The 12,436-nt window shown below is 40.8% G+C and overlaps 1 protein-coding gene across 10 annotated transcripts in view; it reads left to right on the top strand.

Moving 5' to 3' along the window:
- Window positions 1–12,436, top strand: part of GABRB2 (gamma-aminobutyric acid type A receptor subunit beta2) — a 308,782-nt gene that overhangs the window by 43,636 nt on the left and 252,710 nt on the right. For 3 of the 10 annotated variants that reach the window (XM_073355894.1, XM_073355893.1, XM_073355895.1), the window contains exons 2-5: window positions 1,649–1,766; window positions 2,641–2,873; window positions 2,987–3,078; window positions 3,979–4,046. In XM_073355894.1, coding sequence (XP_073211995.1) covers window positions 2,797–2,873; window positions 2,987–3,078; window positions 3,979–4,046 — 237 coding nt within the window. In that variant the 5' untranslated portion in view covers window positions 1,649–1,766; window positions 2,641–2,796. Of the gene's footprint in view, window positions 1–1,400; window positions 1,767–2,640; window positions 2,874–2,986; window positions 3,079–3,978; window positions 4,047–12,436 lie in introns of those variants that run through there. The other 7 variants (XM_073355899.1, XM_073355900.1, XM_073355903.1 and 4 more) reach the window with 7 other exon arrangements.

Raw genomic sequence — 12,436 nt, 5'->3', positions numbered from 1 at the left:
TTTTTCAGAGGAACCAAAACCAAATAAATACAGAGATCTCATGAAAAGGCTTAAATTTGTCGGGGGGGGGGGAGTATTTAAGGGTTGTGGTGGTAGGGGGTTGCTCAACCCTACCTATTTCCTATTGATATGATTTACTGTGTGAGTGTAGCAGACAGGTGGATTTGCATGAGTTGCCTGTGGAATGCACTACACTGTGGTAAACTGGTATCTGTGTTACCTAAGGAATATTTTGAAGGGTAGATGGAAGATATTTTGACCCCCTACAAGGTTTGACTCTGATCCTTCCCACTCACTAACCTACAATATTTGAACATTGATTGCATTTATTTTAAACATACGTGCAGAATTTTGTTAAATGGCTGCTGGGCTTTACATCTATGTCTCATGTATTCAGCTTTTCCTCCTTTGCATCCTTGCTGTTTCTTCAAGGTCTCCTAATCTACACCCCTTCTCCCACATACTATCTGTGCTTTTACCCTCTACCTGCAATCAAGACCTGCTCATTTGCACTCCTGGTCTATGCCCCTTCTTATGTGTACCCCCTTCCCATGTGCCTTCCTGAGACAATGTCTCTTCAGCTGTATCCCCTTTCCTCGGACAGCTGCACTCACTACCTATAATGCCTCTCCTCAACTGCACCCATTTCCCATACCACACATTTAGACCATGCCTCCTCAGTTGCACCCTCTTCTTATGCATCTTATTTGGCCAGGTGCTCTTCCTCGAACCCCCACCCAGCCCTTCTCGCTCCTGCCCCAGCTGCTGTTCCTCGAGCTCCCCTCCCAGCAATCTGCCAAGAGCAACCCGTGCTACCGGGACCCGCATGTTGCCTGGCGTCACGTGGACATAGCCGGGTCTGGGGGTCGCTACAGCTGGCTGGCGCACGCTGCAGCTGCATCTCCATCCAGCCAGTGGGTTTGGTTTTTAAATGCAGTGCATGCCCAGGGAGGCCGGGGACTGTGCTCTGCCTCTTCACGCGGGGCTCAGCTACCTCTCTTGCTTCAGTTTATAAAATATATCCATATGTCTAAAAAAAAAAAAAACCCTAGTCCAGGCGATCGGAGGCGTTTATTTGTTTGGTGACTGTGATATGCATGCATGTGAAATAGCCTTTCACCAGGCAAGGGGCTGTGGTCTGTGGAGTAGGGGGGCATGAGGTTTTAAACCATTCCCCGGGGGCGGCGGGGGTGAGGAGATTTAGCAGGCCTGGAGCTCCTGTCATTTGCTGTGAGTGGAATGACTAAACGTTTATTGAGGGAAATCGGGGGCTTTCAAAGCGTCTCTTCCTTAGCCACGGTTCACATTTCTCTCTCTCTCGCTCTCTCTCTCTGTGCAACACTCACCCTTGTTTCCTTCCTCCTCCCTCCCTCCCTTCCCCTTGCAGCGAATTAAATATTGCTTTTGTGAACTGGGGAATTAAAGTGTCTCTGCCTAATTCCCTTCCGTGTGCAATCCAGGCAAGGCGAGGACGCGTGCACACCCCAGATCCGTTCAATGAAGCAACACAGATCCACGGGTCCAAATGGGTATTTGGAGGAGGAGGTGTAAAAGGAGCTACAGCAGCGGGCAGATTTGCAAGGAATAATTTAAAGTCCTCTCTTTTTTTCCCCCTTCCCTCCTCCCCCTTTCTCTCTCTTCTGCTCAGGATTTAAATGTCACTCAAAACATCCTCAAACCAGTTTTCTGTTCGTCTCTGCTTTCTTCTGAAGCATTAATTCGGCTAAACGCTGCATTTCAGCCGCTCTGGTGTTTTACTCAGAAAGGTAAGGAGGGTCTGTGAGTGGAAATGCACCGGGTATGGAATGGTCACTAAAAGCCCAGTTTTCTTTGCAGGGTATCCTGCTCCCCGACCCCATTCCGTAGCCAGGCTAAATCTACCTGAGGAATTTGCATTCCCTGCTAAAGGGGAAAAGAGCAGGATCCCCCTCCCCCCCCCCGCCCGCCTCCCCACACTTGCCCATCCTTGCCAGCCATTGCTGTACTCTTTAAGAGCCACGCTAAAATCGAATGGGAACATAAAAGGGAGACGTTCGTTTTAATTGCCTCCCTTTTCATGTTATAAATAATCTTGAGAATTGCCTGGCTGGTAACGTCATATAGCGAGTCCCTCTCTCCCCTCCCCAATTCCTCTGACCTAGGAACAGCTCCTGCCAGGAGAGTAGGAAACATCCGAATCCCTTCTTACAAGAACCTGGTTCGTCATCATTGCATTTCCCCCCAGAAAGATTACCATAGGCTCAACCCTCTCCCTCCCTCCCCCCTGCCAATCTAGGTCCCTTTTTCTGCCCCTCACCTTTCTCCGCGTAGACTGTTTCCGGGGAGCGTAAAGTTAAGCTACCCCCCTGTCTGCCTCTCGCACGATTTGCATCCCCAGCTTCTTTTAAACCTCTTTCCCCCTCTGTTTCTAATCGGATCCTGCACATGTCCGCCCCCCCTTAAGCTAGGTTGCAAAACTGCCGTACCCTGCAACTCCTGAAACTTCCCTGCTTGCTGCAGTTTATATTATATTGTAGTAGACTGACAAAAAGGACAACAAAAATACACTTGATCCTTCTGTGGGATGCCTTTTTTTTAAAGAATGCATTTCCTTCTTCCCCTTTAATTTTTTTTTTTTTTTTTTTTTTTTTTTTTGGCAAGGAAATTTGCTCCATCTCCAGCAGCAACCACTGCTCCTTTTGATGTTGTGGTACGCCGTGCGCATGCGCTTCACATTAGAATTACTGCACTGGCCAGAATAAGTTGGATCTCTTCTCCTCTTCACTGAAACCCTAAATCAGATCAAAAGCTAAAGGGATGTTGAGAGTCCGGAAAAGGGGCTACTTTGGGATTTGGTCATTCTTCTTAATAATAGCAATGGTGTGTGCACAGAGGTAAGTGACTGAGACGTCTCTTTTCCTTCACTTTGAATTGCCCTGTATGCTACTGTTCCCCGAATGGGGAGATCGGATCTGAGAAATAAGACATATGTATTATTGTTTTTTAGTGTCAATGACCCTAGCAATATGTCGCTGGTAAAAGAGACCGTTGATAGACTGCTGAAAGGCTATGACATTCGCCTGAGGCCAGATTTTGGAGGTAATTTGATTGCTTTTTGAATAGGAGATGTTACATACCCAGGCTGTGTCTCCTGTGTGTGTGTGTGTGTGTGTTTTTAAACGTGTTGTGGGTGCTGCTGCTTTGGTGTGTATGTTGCCATTTTTCTCAAGCTGACCGAAAGTTAAGCCAATTGTTACTGAATTTTCTTAACACAGGATGCTCTTAATGCGATCATTGAAATCTCCTGTATATTTGTAATCGGTCTCATTTGTGAGAGTGTGTGCTGATAACTTATTAACCCATAATTAAACCGTCGGTTAATTGGCGTTATTCAGATGAAAATCTCTTAAGTTTATCCAGCGTTTTTTCTAGTGAGCCGGTGTCTGTGACCACAGTCACTATTTTTGAGTACAAAAGATATGTTGTTAATTGATACAGAAAATGTCACTTAACCCAATGTTTGCTGCAACTTTGAACTAGTTGTGTGCCTGAATGTGTGTATACTACTCCAGAAAGCAATCTTAAGAGCCGGGTATAAATCATTTGAATCTCAGGTGAGATTCTCTTTTTCTCAGTTTGCATGTCGCATGTGTCGAGTAGAAAGAGTTAAAATGTGCAGTCCGATCTTTTCTCCCCCTCCCCCAGGTACTGATTTGAACTGGTTCATACAATAATCGATTTGTGTTTGTCTATCTATATAGCCAGTGTCTGTAGAGCCCCCGTTATTAACACGTGTGTGCATGTTACATAAAATGTCCCTACGGCGGAGGCAAAGGGTGAATACTCTGCAAACGGGGGGGTTTCCAGGTATCAAAGGAGAGCCTGTTTTGTTGTTACCAACACTCGTGCCATATCGCCCTTTGATTAGTCTTGATAACTCTGGTAAGAATGAGTTAAGTTCTTAGAGATCACATTGCGGACCATCTCGTTGGTTTGCAGGTCCCCCAGTGGCTGTTGGCATGAACATAGACATTGCCAGCATAGACATGGTATCAGAAGTCAATATGGTGAGTATTTAGTTTTTTTATCCCCTCTCTCTCCTGAAGATTGTGGTAATAATAAGCTTGGGGGGTTGGGGGAGAAATGTCTGATTATTTCTCATCTGGCTACATTGTGCAATGGCTAGTACTCCCCAACCGGTGATCAACCAACCATACTCTCCATTCTCCACTCCACCCCCCAAATCTCCTGCTGTTCTTTGTGTGCATTATAAACCTGTTAAGGACTTGTTCTCCTCTTTGGCATTACGAGACACCGAATGGGGGCCGCCTTTGCCTATTTGCTACAGCAAATGTTACCAGTCCAAACCTGCATGCAGATTTTGGGGAGTAAAAAAAATCCATGAAAATCTATGGATAAATGCATGAAATCAGAGGGGGGTTGGATTTAGGGATGCTCAGGTTTGTGCCTCTTGCCCTCGCCCCCTCCCCCCCGGAAAAATCCAATAAATTAATAATCTGCAATATAGTCTCTAAGGATTATTTTATGTTATGACTCACAACATGTTCAAAGCTTGTACGATTTATTGACAGTCTTACTGTTTAGTAGCTACCACTTCAGACGTACTGTAAGCGCTATTGAGCGGGCCCTTGAGTTTATAGTCAGCGGAACAATGTTAGTCTTGTTTTGCTTCGTGCAAGAGCGCCCCCTGCTGACAACGGGGTTCCACTGCAGCCGAAAGACAAATTATAATACCCCTCAACTCAATCCCCGATTTGCTGTTAGTTCTTTGAAAGAGTTTACATTTATTTATTTTTCTTTGCACTTTGTGCCTATCGGGAGCGAAGGGACCCGAAAATACTTCAGCTAGCAAGGCCACGTTGGACTGCCTGCGAATTATTTGATGCACTTACAAGACCTTCATGAAAAAAGAAAAGGAGGACTTGTGGCACCTTAGAGACTAACCAATTTATTTGAGCATGAGCTTTCGTGAGCTACAGCTCACTTCACGAAAGCTCATGCTCAAATAAATTGGTTAGTCTCTAAGGTGCCACAAGTCCTCCTTTTCTTTTTGCGAATACAGACTAACACGGCTGTTCCTCTAAGACCTTCATGCTTTTTCATATGCCAGTCACTGAGAAGTGCTTAAATGTGTGGAGGAAGTTTGTGAACTGGGTAGAGAACTAGGTCTATTCCTAGCTAGATTTCCTTACACTTGATCTAAGACTAAACTAGGTGTGGAACTACACTATGCAGCTATCTTTTCTCTTAGGGATGAGGTGATGGCCCATTAATATACAGTTCAAAAATGTCACAAAGCATTGTGCTTTACATCAAAAATACCTTTCAGATTATGTGGGTGGGAATTGAGTTCAAGTGGAGGTTTTGCTTACAGACTTGTTTTTCTACCTAAGCTTTTTTTTTTAATAAAGCGAGTTGCTTTACAAACAAACTGCACACACAAAAATCAGCCCCAATAAACATTTTTCCTTTGTTATGTAAATCAGAGCTATTCCTGTGCTCTTCATTAATAGTCTACTTAATCAAATGTTGAAGTTGCTGAAAGGATAATAAGAAGTTAACGAAATCATTAGTGTGTTTTGCTTCCATTATTGGGGAGGGGGGGGTCTAATGAACGGTTGAGAAAACAGCAGCATTCCTGAAACTAACATCTGAGAAGGAGCTCTTCAAGGGTTAGATTGAACTTTCCTAGTAATCACTTTGCTTACATGTAAATGTTATGGGCCAAATTCTGCAGTCTTAAACTTATTTTCAGTTTTATTTGGTTAAGGGAACTGGTTTGGGCCCTGAATGGTGACATACAGACATAAAACATTCTAGCAGCAAAGGCAACACGGTAAATGCGTATTAATGAAATGTATGGACTGGGAAGGAGATAAGTATCCTGTTTAAAAACAAATTGTCCGACATTGCTGATACATCTAACTATATATGTAAAACTATTTTTCAAAAAAGTTATATAAGTGCCACTTTGCACTATCTTGACCTTTGTACCCATTAAAATATATTTTGCTTAATGGTTCAATGGTCTGATCTGAATTAATACTTTCCAAAAATGCTGTCTGTACAGGGCACTGGCAGCCATTTATGGTTTATTTTCATAACTGAAGGTGTTCTGTGACTTCTAGAAAATGGTCCAGAATATAAAATGGTAACATTAAGATGATAAGAATATTAGCTTTTGTTTTTGGAAGACTTGCTAGTTGAGTGCTTGCTCCTGCTGTCATTTTGGGGCAATGGCAAAGCTCCCAATAACTTCACTAGGAGCAGAATCAGTTCCTAAGTATTAAGTTTTAAAGCAGATGCCTAAAATATAATCTAAAACATCTTTACACTGAACTTCTAGTTTTGTTATCATGGGATATTTTGGTATGTTCTGTTCAGGAAGTTTAAGTGCTAAAGAAACAAAATTGCATTTTATTTTAAGCAGCTTCCTTTTAATGAAATCTGGGTAGAACAGATATGGCATATGTAGAATCTTTATAAACATCCATTTCAGAGTGGTGAGTTTTACTAGCCAGTGCTGTGAGCTAGAACTGTTAGGTTAGTGTTACATCCCAAAATCAAAACTGGACATTGATACCAAACTTTTTTTTTTTCATTTAAGGGGATGCAGAATCTGTTAAATAACTTCCAGAAATTTGATCTCTATTGAAAAATGATAATGTCACCTGTGTAATGTGGCACAGCACACACAAACTAAATATTATTTTGAAAACTTTTTGTGTATGTCTTGAATATTTAAGTTTATTCAATGAAAAGTTTTACTTTTGAAAAACAATGAAATCTTTAAAGACTTTGTTGGATAATTTGGCAAAATTGGCAGGCGGGTTTGTTGTGAAGAGACATATATTCAGTTTTACCAATCACAATTGGCTAAAAGGGTTATAGTCTGAATATTATATAAATGTATCTGAGCTTAAATAGTTGGAACATGACTAATTTCATTTCTGAAACTACAAGTTTTTCTCCAATAATTTTTTTATCTTTTAGTATGAGGTCAGGGGTTTCCTAATCAACAATAGTAAGAATTACTTCCTCAACCTATTAATTGTAAAATAAGAAACACATAAGAATGCACTTATAGTACTCTATAAATCATAATGAATATCTTTACTGATTAACAGGAAATGAGCTTCTAGGAAGACAGGCATACAAGAAGAGAAGGAAAGAAATACTTAACATATGGGGTCGTGTCTTGCTCCTCTTGGGAGTTTTGGCCTTAACTGATAAAATCTCTTTGCAGCTGTCATTACTTCAGAAAGATTCTCATCTCATTTTGAGGTCCACTTTCCTACCTGTGGACCTTCTGCTGCTCATACTGAAGTCAATGGCAAAGTTCCCATTGACTTCAGTTGAAGACAAATCATTGCCTATATGTGTTTATAGCTTGACTAACTTTAATGGGAGTTAAGATTTTTGCCTGCAAGTGAGACTACACAACCTGGGATATTAACACGAGAAGATCTCTGATATCTGCAGTATGAACTTAGTTTCAGAGTCCCATCTTTTCCAACAGAAAGACATACATACAGACAAACTTCCATTGTCAGAAAGTTTTTCTATCATCACCATCCACATTAAGTCAGGCTTTGCAGTTGCCTTCAAAATAGTTACTCTTGTCAGTAACAGCGTTAAAACTGGAAGAAATTCATTTACTTCTGACCTTTCCTAGTCAGAAAGTTGGATATATATTCATAAGATTAAATTTCTTTTTCAAAACCTGTTGGTAAAGAGTATATATGTACTTGACTTTCCAACTCTGGGCTATACTGAATGAACATAAAGGGAAGTAGTGAGGCCTTCAGATACATTTATGAGTTGATAGGTTTCATGTCTGAATTTGCTTTCAGGCTTCATATTTTTCACAGGAGTAAAATTCTTCAGGTAATGCTTTTGTGCAACACCATAGTTACCATAGCTAATTCCATTGACTTCTTTGTGCTTTGAATCAGGCCCTGTATTACCATTGTTGAGAGTATGCTTTGTGCCAGTCATGCTGCAGCTTTCCTTAAAGGTTTCCTGATGCAGGTGAAAGTTGAAAATAAACATGAAGAGGTGTAATAGCTACTTAAACCAAAATGGTTTTCCTGTCATAATGAATTCTGTGTTACATAAGATGAACTGGATTGCAGTGAGCCTAATACAACATTCTCAAGAGAGCTTCCAGGTGTTTGTTACTGTACTTGAATTTCCTTCTCAGCTTCCTTTTTCCCTAGTACTAATCAGACTCATTATAAAGATAATATCTCCAGAGGGCTTAATAGTCTATTTTTAAACAACTAATGCTAGCTGAGATGTCAGATTTCCAAATCTGCACCCTCTTGATTAATAATTGGAGCAGAGACTTTGACACTGACACAGCAGCTAAGATTCCTTCTCCCGCCCCCAATAGCTCCATTATGTTTAGAAAACAAACTTTAACCTATACATTTGTTTTGAGGCACAGAAGGAAATTTGGGATATATCTTTTCCTCTGAAGTCTTCACTGAGTGTCCTCTATAGCATATTCTGCATTTGTTCTGCTTGTTGACCTTCCATGGATGATGTACTGATCTCAGAGGAGAATATTGGCCTGGAATTAGGTTGCAAATTTTGGTTTACTTTTTAAAAATAGTTGGAAACAATTTGTGTGTGCGCGTGTGGCTCTTTTGGGATTCTGATACAGAATATCCTAAAAAGAGAGAGAAATGCTTGATATATTTTATCCCCAAAATTAGATTTACTTTAAGTGATGTGTTACTTATAGTTGTTAATCCATACTGAGGTGAGGAAGGTGGAATCTAAACAAGTGACTTTGTTCAAAATATGCATTTGGACATAATTTTAAAGAGCAACAGTATTATGTAGATATTGGCATGTGGCTTTAGTACACATGCATGGAGCCAAATTAATACAATAGACTGGTTTGTCTTATTGGGGGTCATCATGGTTGGTTGAGTGTATAATCCTTCCATTGAGAAGGTGTTACGGGAAACAAAGGCAGTATTAGTCTATCAGGGTAAGATTCACTTCTTACAATCTGCGGATGTTTTTATGCAAGACCCTAATAGCATCTAAGCTCTGTAGAGAATTAAGTTTAATATTATATTGCAACTTCTGTACTCAAGGTGCCCCAGAGTTGGTTACTAAATACAAAGTAAGATACTGATAGATCAAGGTGTAGTGATCCCAGAACTGTGCAGTTGCACTTTTCTTGGTAGGACAAAGCAATTCTCTGTTAGTGGACCTTGGGTTTTCAGTTTCCATCACTAGTCCATACTCACCACTGTGTTCTCTTAAAATCTGCCACAGTTCCTTGAGGTACTCCAGAGAGGGAACATTAATAAAGAAGCAACAGAAGCAGGCTGCTGTTATGGAATTAGTCTGATGAGGGTTTTCAGACTTCAGGTAGTCAGAAATTGCCTCTGGGTGTATGAAGTGGGAGCAGGGCTGATGAGAGGGAGGTAAAGCGGAGCAATTGTACCGGGCCCACTGAAAGCTCTATAATCTCTGTGCAAATAAAGTGAAATTGGACAGGGTGGGACCTCAGTGAACATGATGTACTGCTGCCCATTTTCCTTTCGATGGGCCTGGCAGGGAGATGGGATAGGAGGGACCATTTGCTTGTGTGGGAGTGAGTTGGGGAAGGAGTGTGGTGGGTAACGCTGTTAAGAGGAAAGGAGAGAGGTTGGAGCCAGGTAAACCAGAAAAGGGCAGAACAAGAGAGGGATAGAGCCCTGGTAAAGGAAAAAGAAGGAGAGGAAGAAAAGACAAATAGAGAAAAGGGGAAGATGGAAAACATGAGGGGGCGAGGAGAAAGAGAGAAGGAGGGAAAGAGATGAAGAACACTGTGCTTGCTGGCAATAATTCCTTCTTATTGTTTACATACTGGAGATACTGGCAAGGGCAGGAGTGGTAGAGTATGGCCATTTCATGTGCCCTGATATAAGGCATCTAAACATGAATATTAAAACCACATATTGGAGGGCATCACTTTCTTGCTTTTATAACACACAATTACTATTTGCTCATTAGTGGTTTATTATTTCTGTGGTGACATGGGTGCGTATGGAGCTGTACGGCCAAAAGACAATGGTCTTTTCCCAAAAAGCTTCTAGTCTGAGTCTCATGTTGAAAATTTTTCTGTAGATTTAGAACTTTTGCACCCCCAAAATTATCCTAACTGCACATCCCTGCTGGTAGTGCTTGCTAACGTAGACAAATGTAGCAACTTCGATGAATGCAGAAGTAGCTCCCAAATGTCTAGGATTTGACAAAATGTCTTATTGAAAAAAGGAATTTTGGTCTGAATATTGAGATTATCCACTGTTCATTTTGAATAGTATCATGAATTCTTTAATTTCCTGGAGAGTGCAGGGTTCAACAGAAGGGACCTCAGTTTAGTGTCTTGTGTGAAGGATTTAGTAGTGCAGTGCCCTCTCCCAGGTCTGTGGTATAAAAACCCAGTAAGAGCTCAGATGACGGTAAACGACTTGAATCCATGAGCACCTGGCCCAAAAGTGAGAGTACTGCCATCAGTATCATAGGCATCGGTTAAAATATATGAAGTAGATCTGTATAATGTGCATACATTATAATGTAAATGGTTTTATTTCAAACACCTACATATGAATTGAGTTCAGCTTTAAAAATACATTTTTAACTGAGTATAGTACAAAAGCTGCATTCTTAATATTATGTATTTTATGTTCAAATAGGTCCTGGGAAATGGACACCCACTGCAGTAAGAGAGTAAAGATGAGAGTGAGATGTATTTTATTTATAGGAAATAGTCACTTTGCATGTCTACATTTCCTGTAGTAGCTTTCTCCATTAACTGTTAACTCATTGGCTTACGTTATGTTTAGAGAAAACTCTGTGGGCTGGTACCAATCTCTGTCTGATTACCTGTAGCCACTCTCAAGCCCCTCTTTCTACCTTCTAATGGATGATATATTAGCTTCCACCTGTGTGTTCTTCCTCCCTACAATAGACAGGAAGCATTTGTTCCTTCAGCATTAGCAATCAAATCCAAATTATAGTTGTGGTTCAGCACTATACTATTTATTTAAGAAAGAGGCGTGAAAGAGATTAAAAATAAAGAAAAGTATTTAATGCGGAGGCAGCGACAGAGACGTGTGCTACCATGGGCTGGAAAAACATAAGTTACAAAGTTTAAAGGGTGGCAGCTGTATTCTTTATGCTGTTAGCAGTGACCCAGTTTATAAATGCTCTTTGGAACTGGCTGTCTTTTTGTGCTTCCTGTCAATGTCAGTGTGGACCCTGCTTCCACCTAATGGTGTTTTAAATAGTGAAGCCCTGGCTCCCCCCACCCCCACCCCAAAGACTACCTCCTCGCCACTTCTGAAGGTGTTCCCTTTGATTTTCTAGGGTGTGTTGCTCTTGACTTTGTGAGTCCAAGCTAGCACTGAGGTTATTCACACAACTATTATTAGCACTTTTCTGTATGAGCCTGATTCTGTAGACCAGGCTCTGAGAGTTGCTGTTGTGTTTTGTTTTGTTTTGGGGTTTTTTGCCATGTAGACATACTGATAGAGAGTTGCACGGAGTTTCAGAAATAAACGTTAGTAAATGCCCGTGACCTATAAATCTTGAGACCGTAGAAAGGCGCCTGTTAAAGTGTCATAACCAGCTTCTATTTAAATGTATGGTCTTTGCACTGACCTTTAAGGAAGAGAGTGAGTGCCCAGTTCAGTGGCCTGATTTCAGTGGGAGATTTTCTGGCTGAAGGAGTAATGAATTGGACCCTACAGAACTGATCCTGCAATTTCTTTCATACAAAGGGACAGCTATCACCATTCACTGCTCCACTGAAGTCAGTGAGGCTCTGTCTGGGTGAAGAAGTCCATCCTGTGTGCAAGAAATTGCAGTATCATGTGACTTAAGACATTTAAGTCAAGGATTTTTGTGTAATATCTTTGTTCATTTTAAAATGAATGCAGCATTTCTTTACAATTATGCCCCTAAAGCAACAGAATCCTGACATATTTTTCTTTGCTTTCCTTTAACAAATTAAACATACTGCATTGGACATCACTTTTTCTATGGTGCAATGTTTCAGTCTTTTATTTTTAAGTAGTAGACGTTTATTTTAAATTGATCTCTTTGGATTTATTATTCAGACCAATGGATAGTTGCCAGAAATGTAAAACGATTGCCTTGGAGATGATCTGTACAGCTGAGTTAATAATTATTGCCATCTTGTTTCCTGTTAGCACTTATCCATAAATATTTTAACTAATTTGGCTTCTGCCAGAGAAGAGAAGATATATTTGTATTTACCATGTTTTATGGACAATGTCTTATAGTGCTAAATCGTGGGAAAGGACATTCTGTGCACTTTGTTACCTGCTAGTACATGGCTTGCTGTATTTCATAACTTCTCTAGTGGCAATCCCATAAAATCTTTATAAATTAACTGTGATGGAATGAA

The sequence above is a fragment of the Lepidochelys kempii genome, chromosome 8 (genome assembly GCF_965140265.1).
Source record: "Lepidochelys kempii isolate rLepKem1 chromosome 8, rLepKem1.hap2, whole genome shotgun sequence".
NCBI classification, from domain to species: domain Eukaryota; kingdom Metazoa; phylum Chordata; order Testudines; family Cheloniidae; genus Lepidochelys; species Lepidochelys kempii.
Note: the sequence above shows the minus strand (reverse complement) of the source record. Positions and strands in the feature narration are given on the sequence as shown.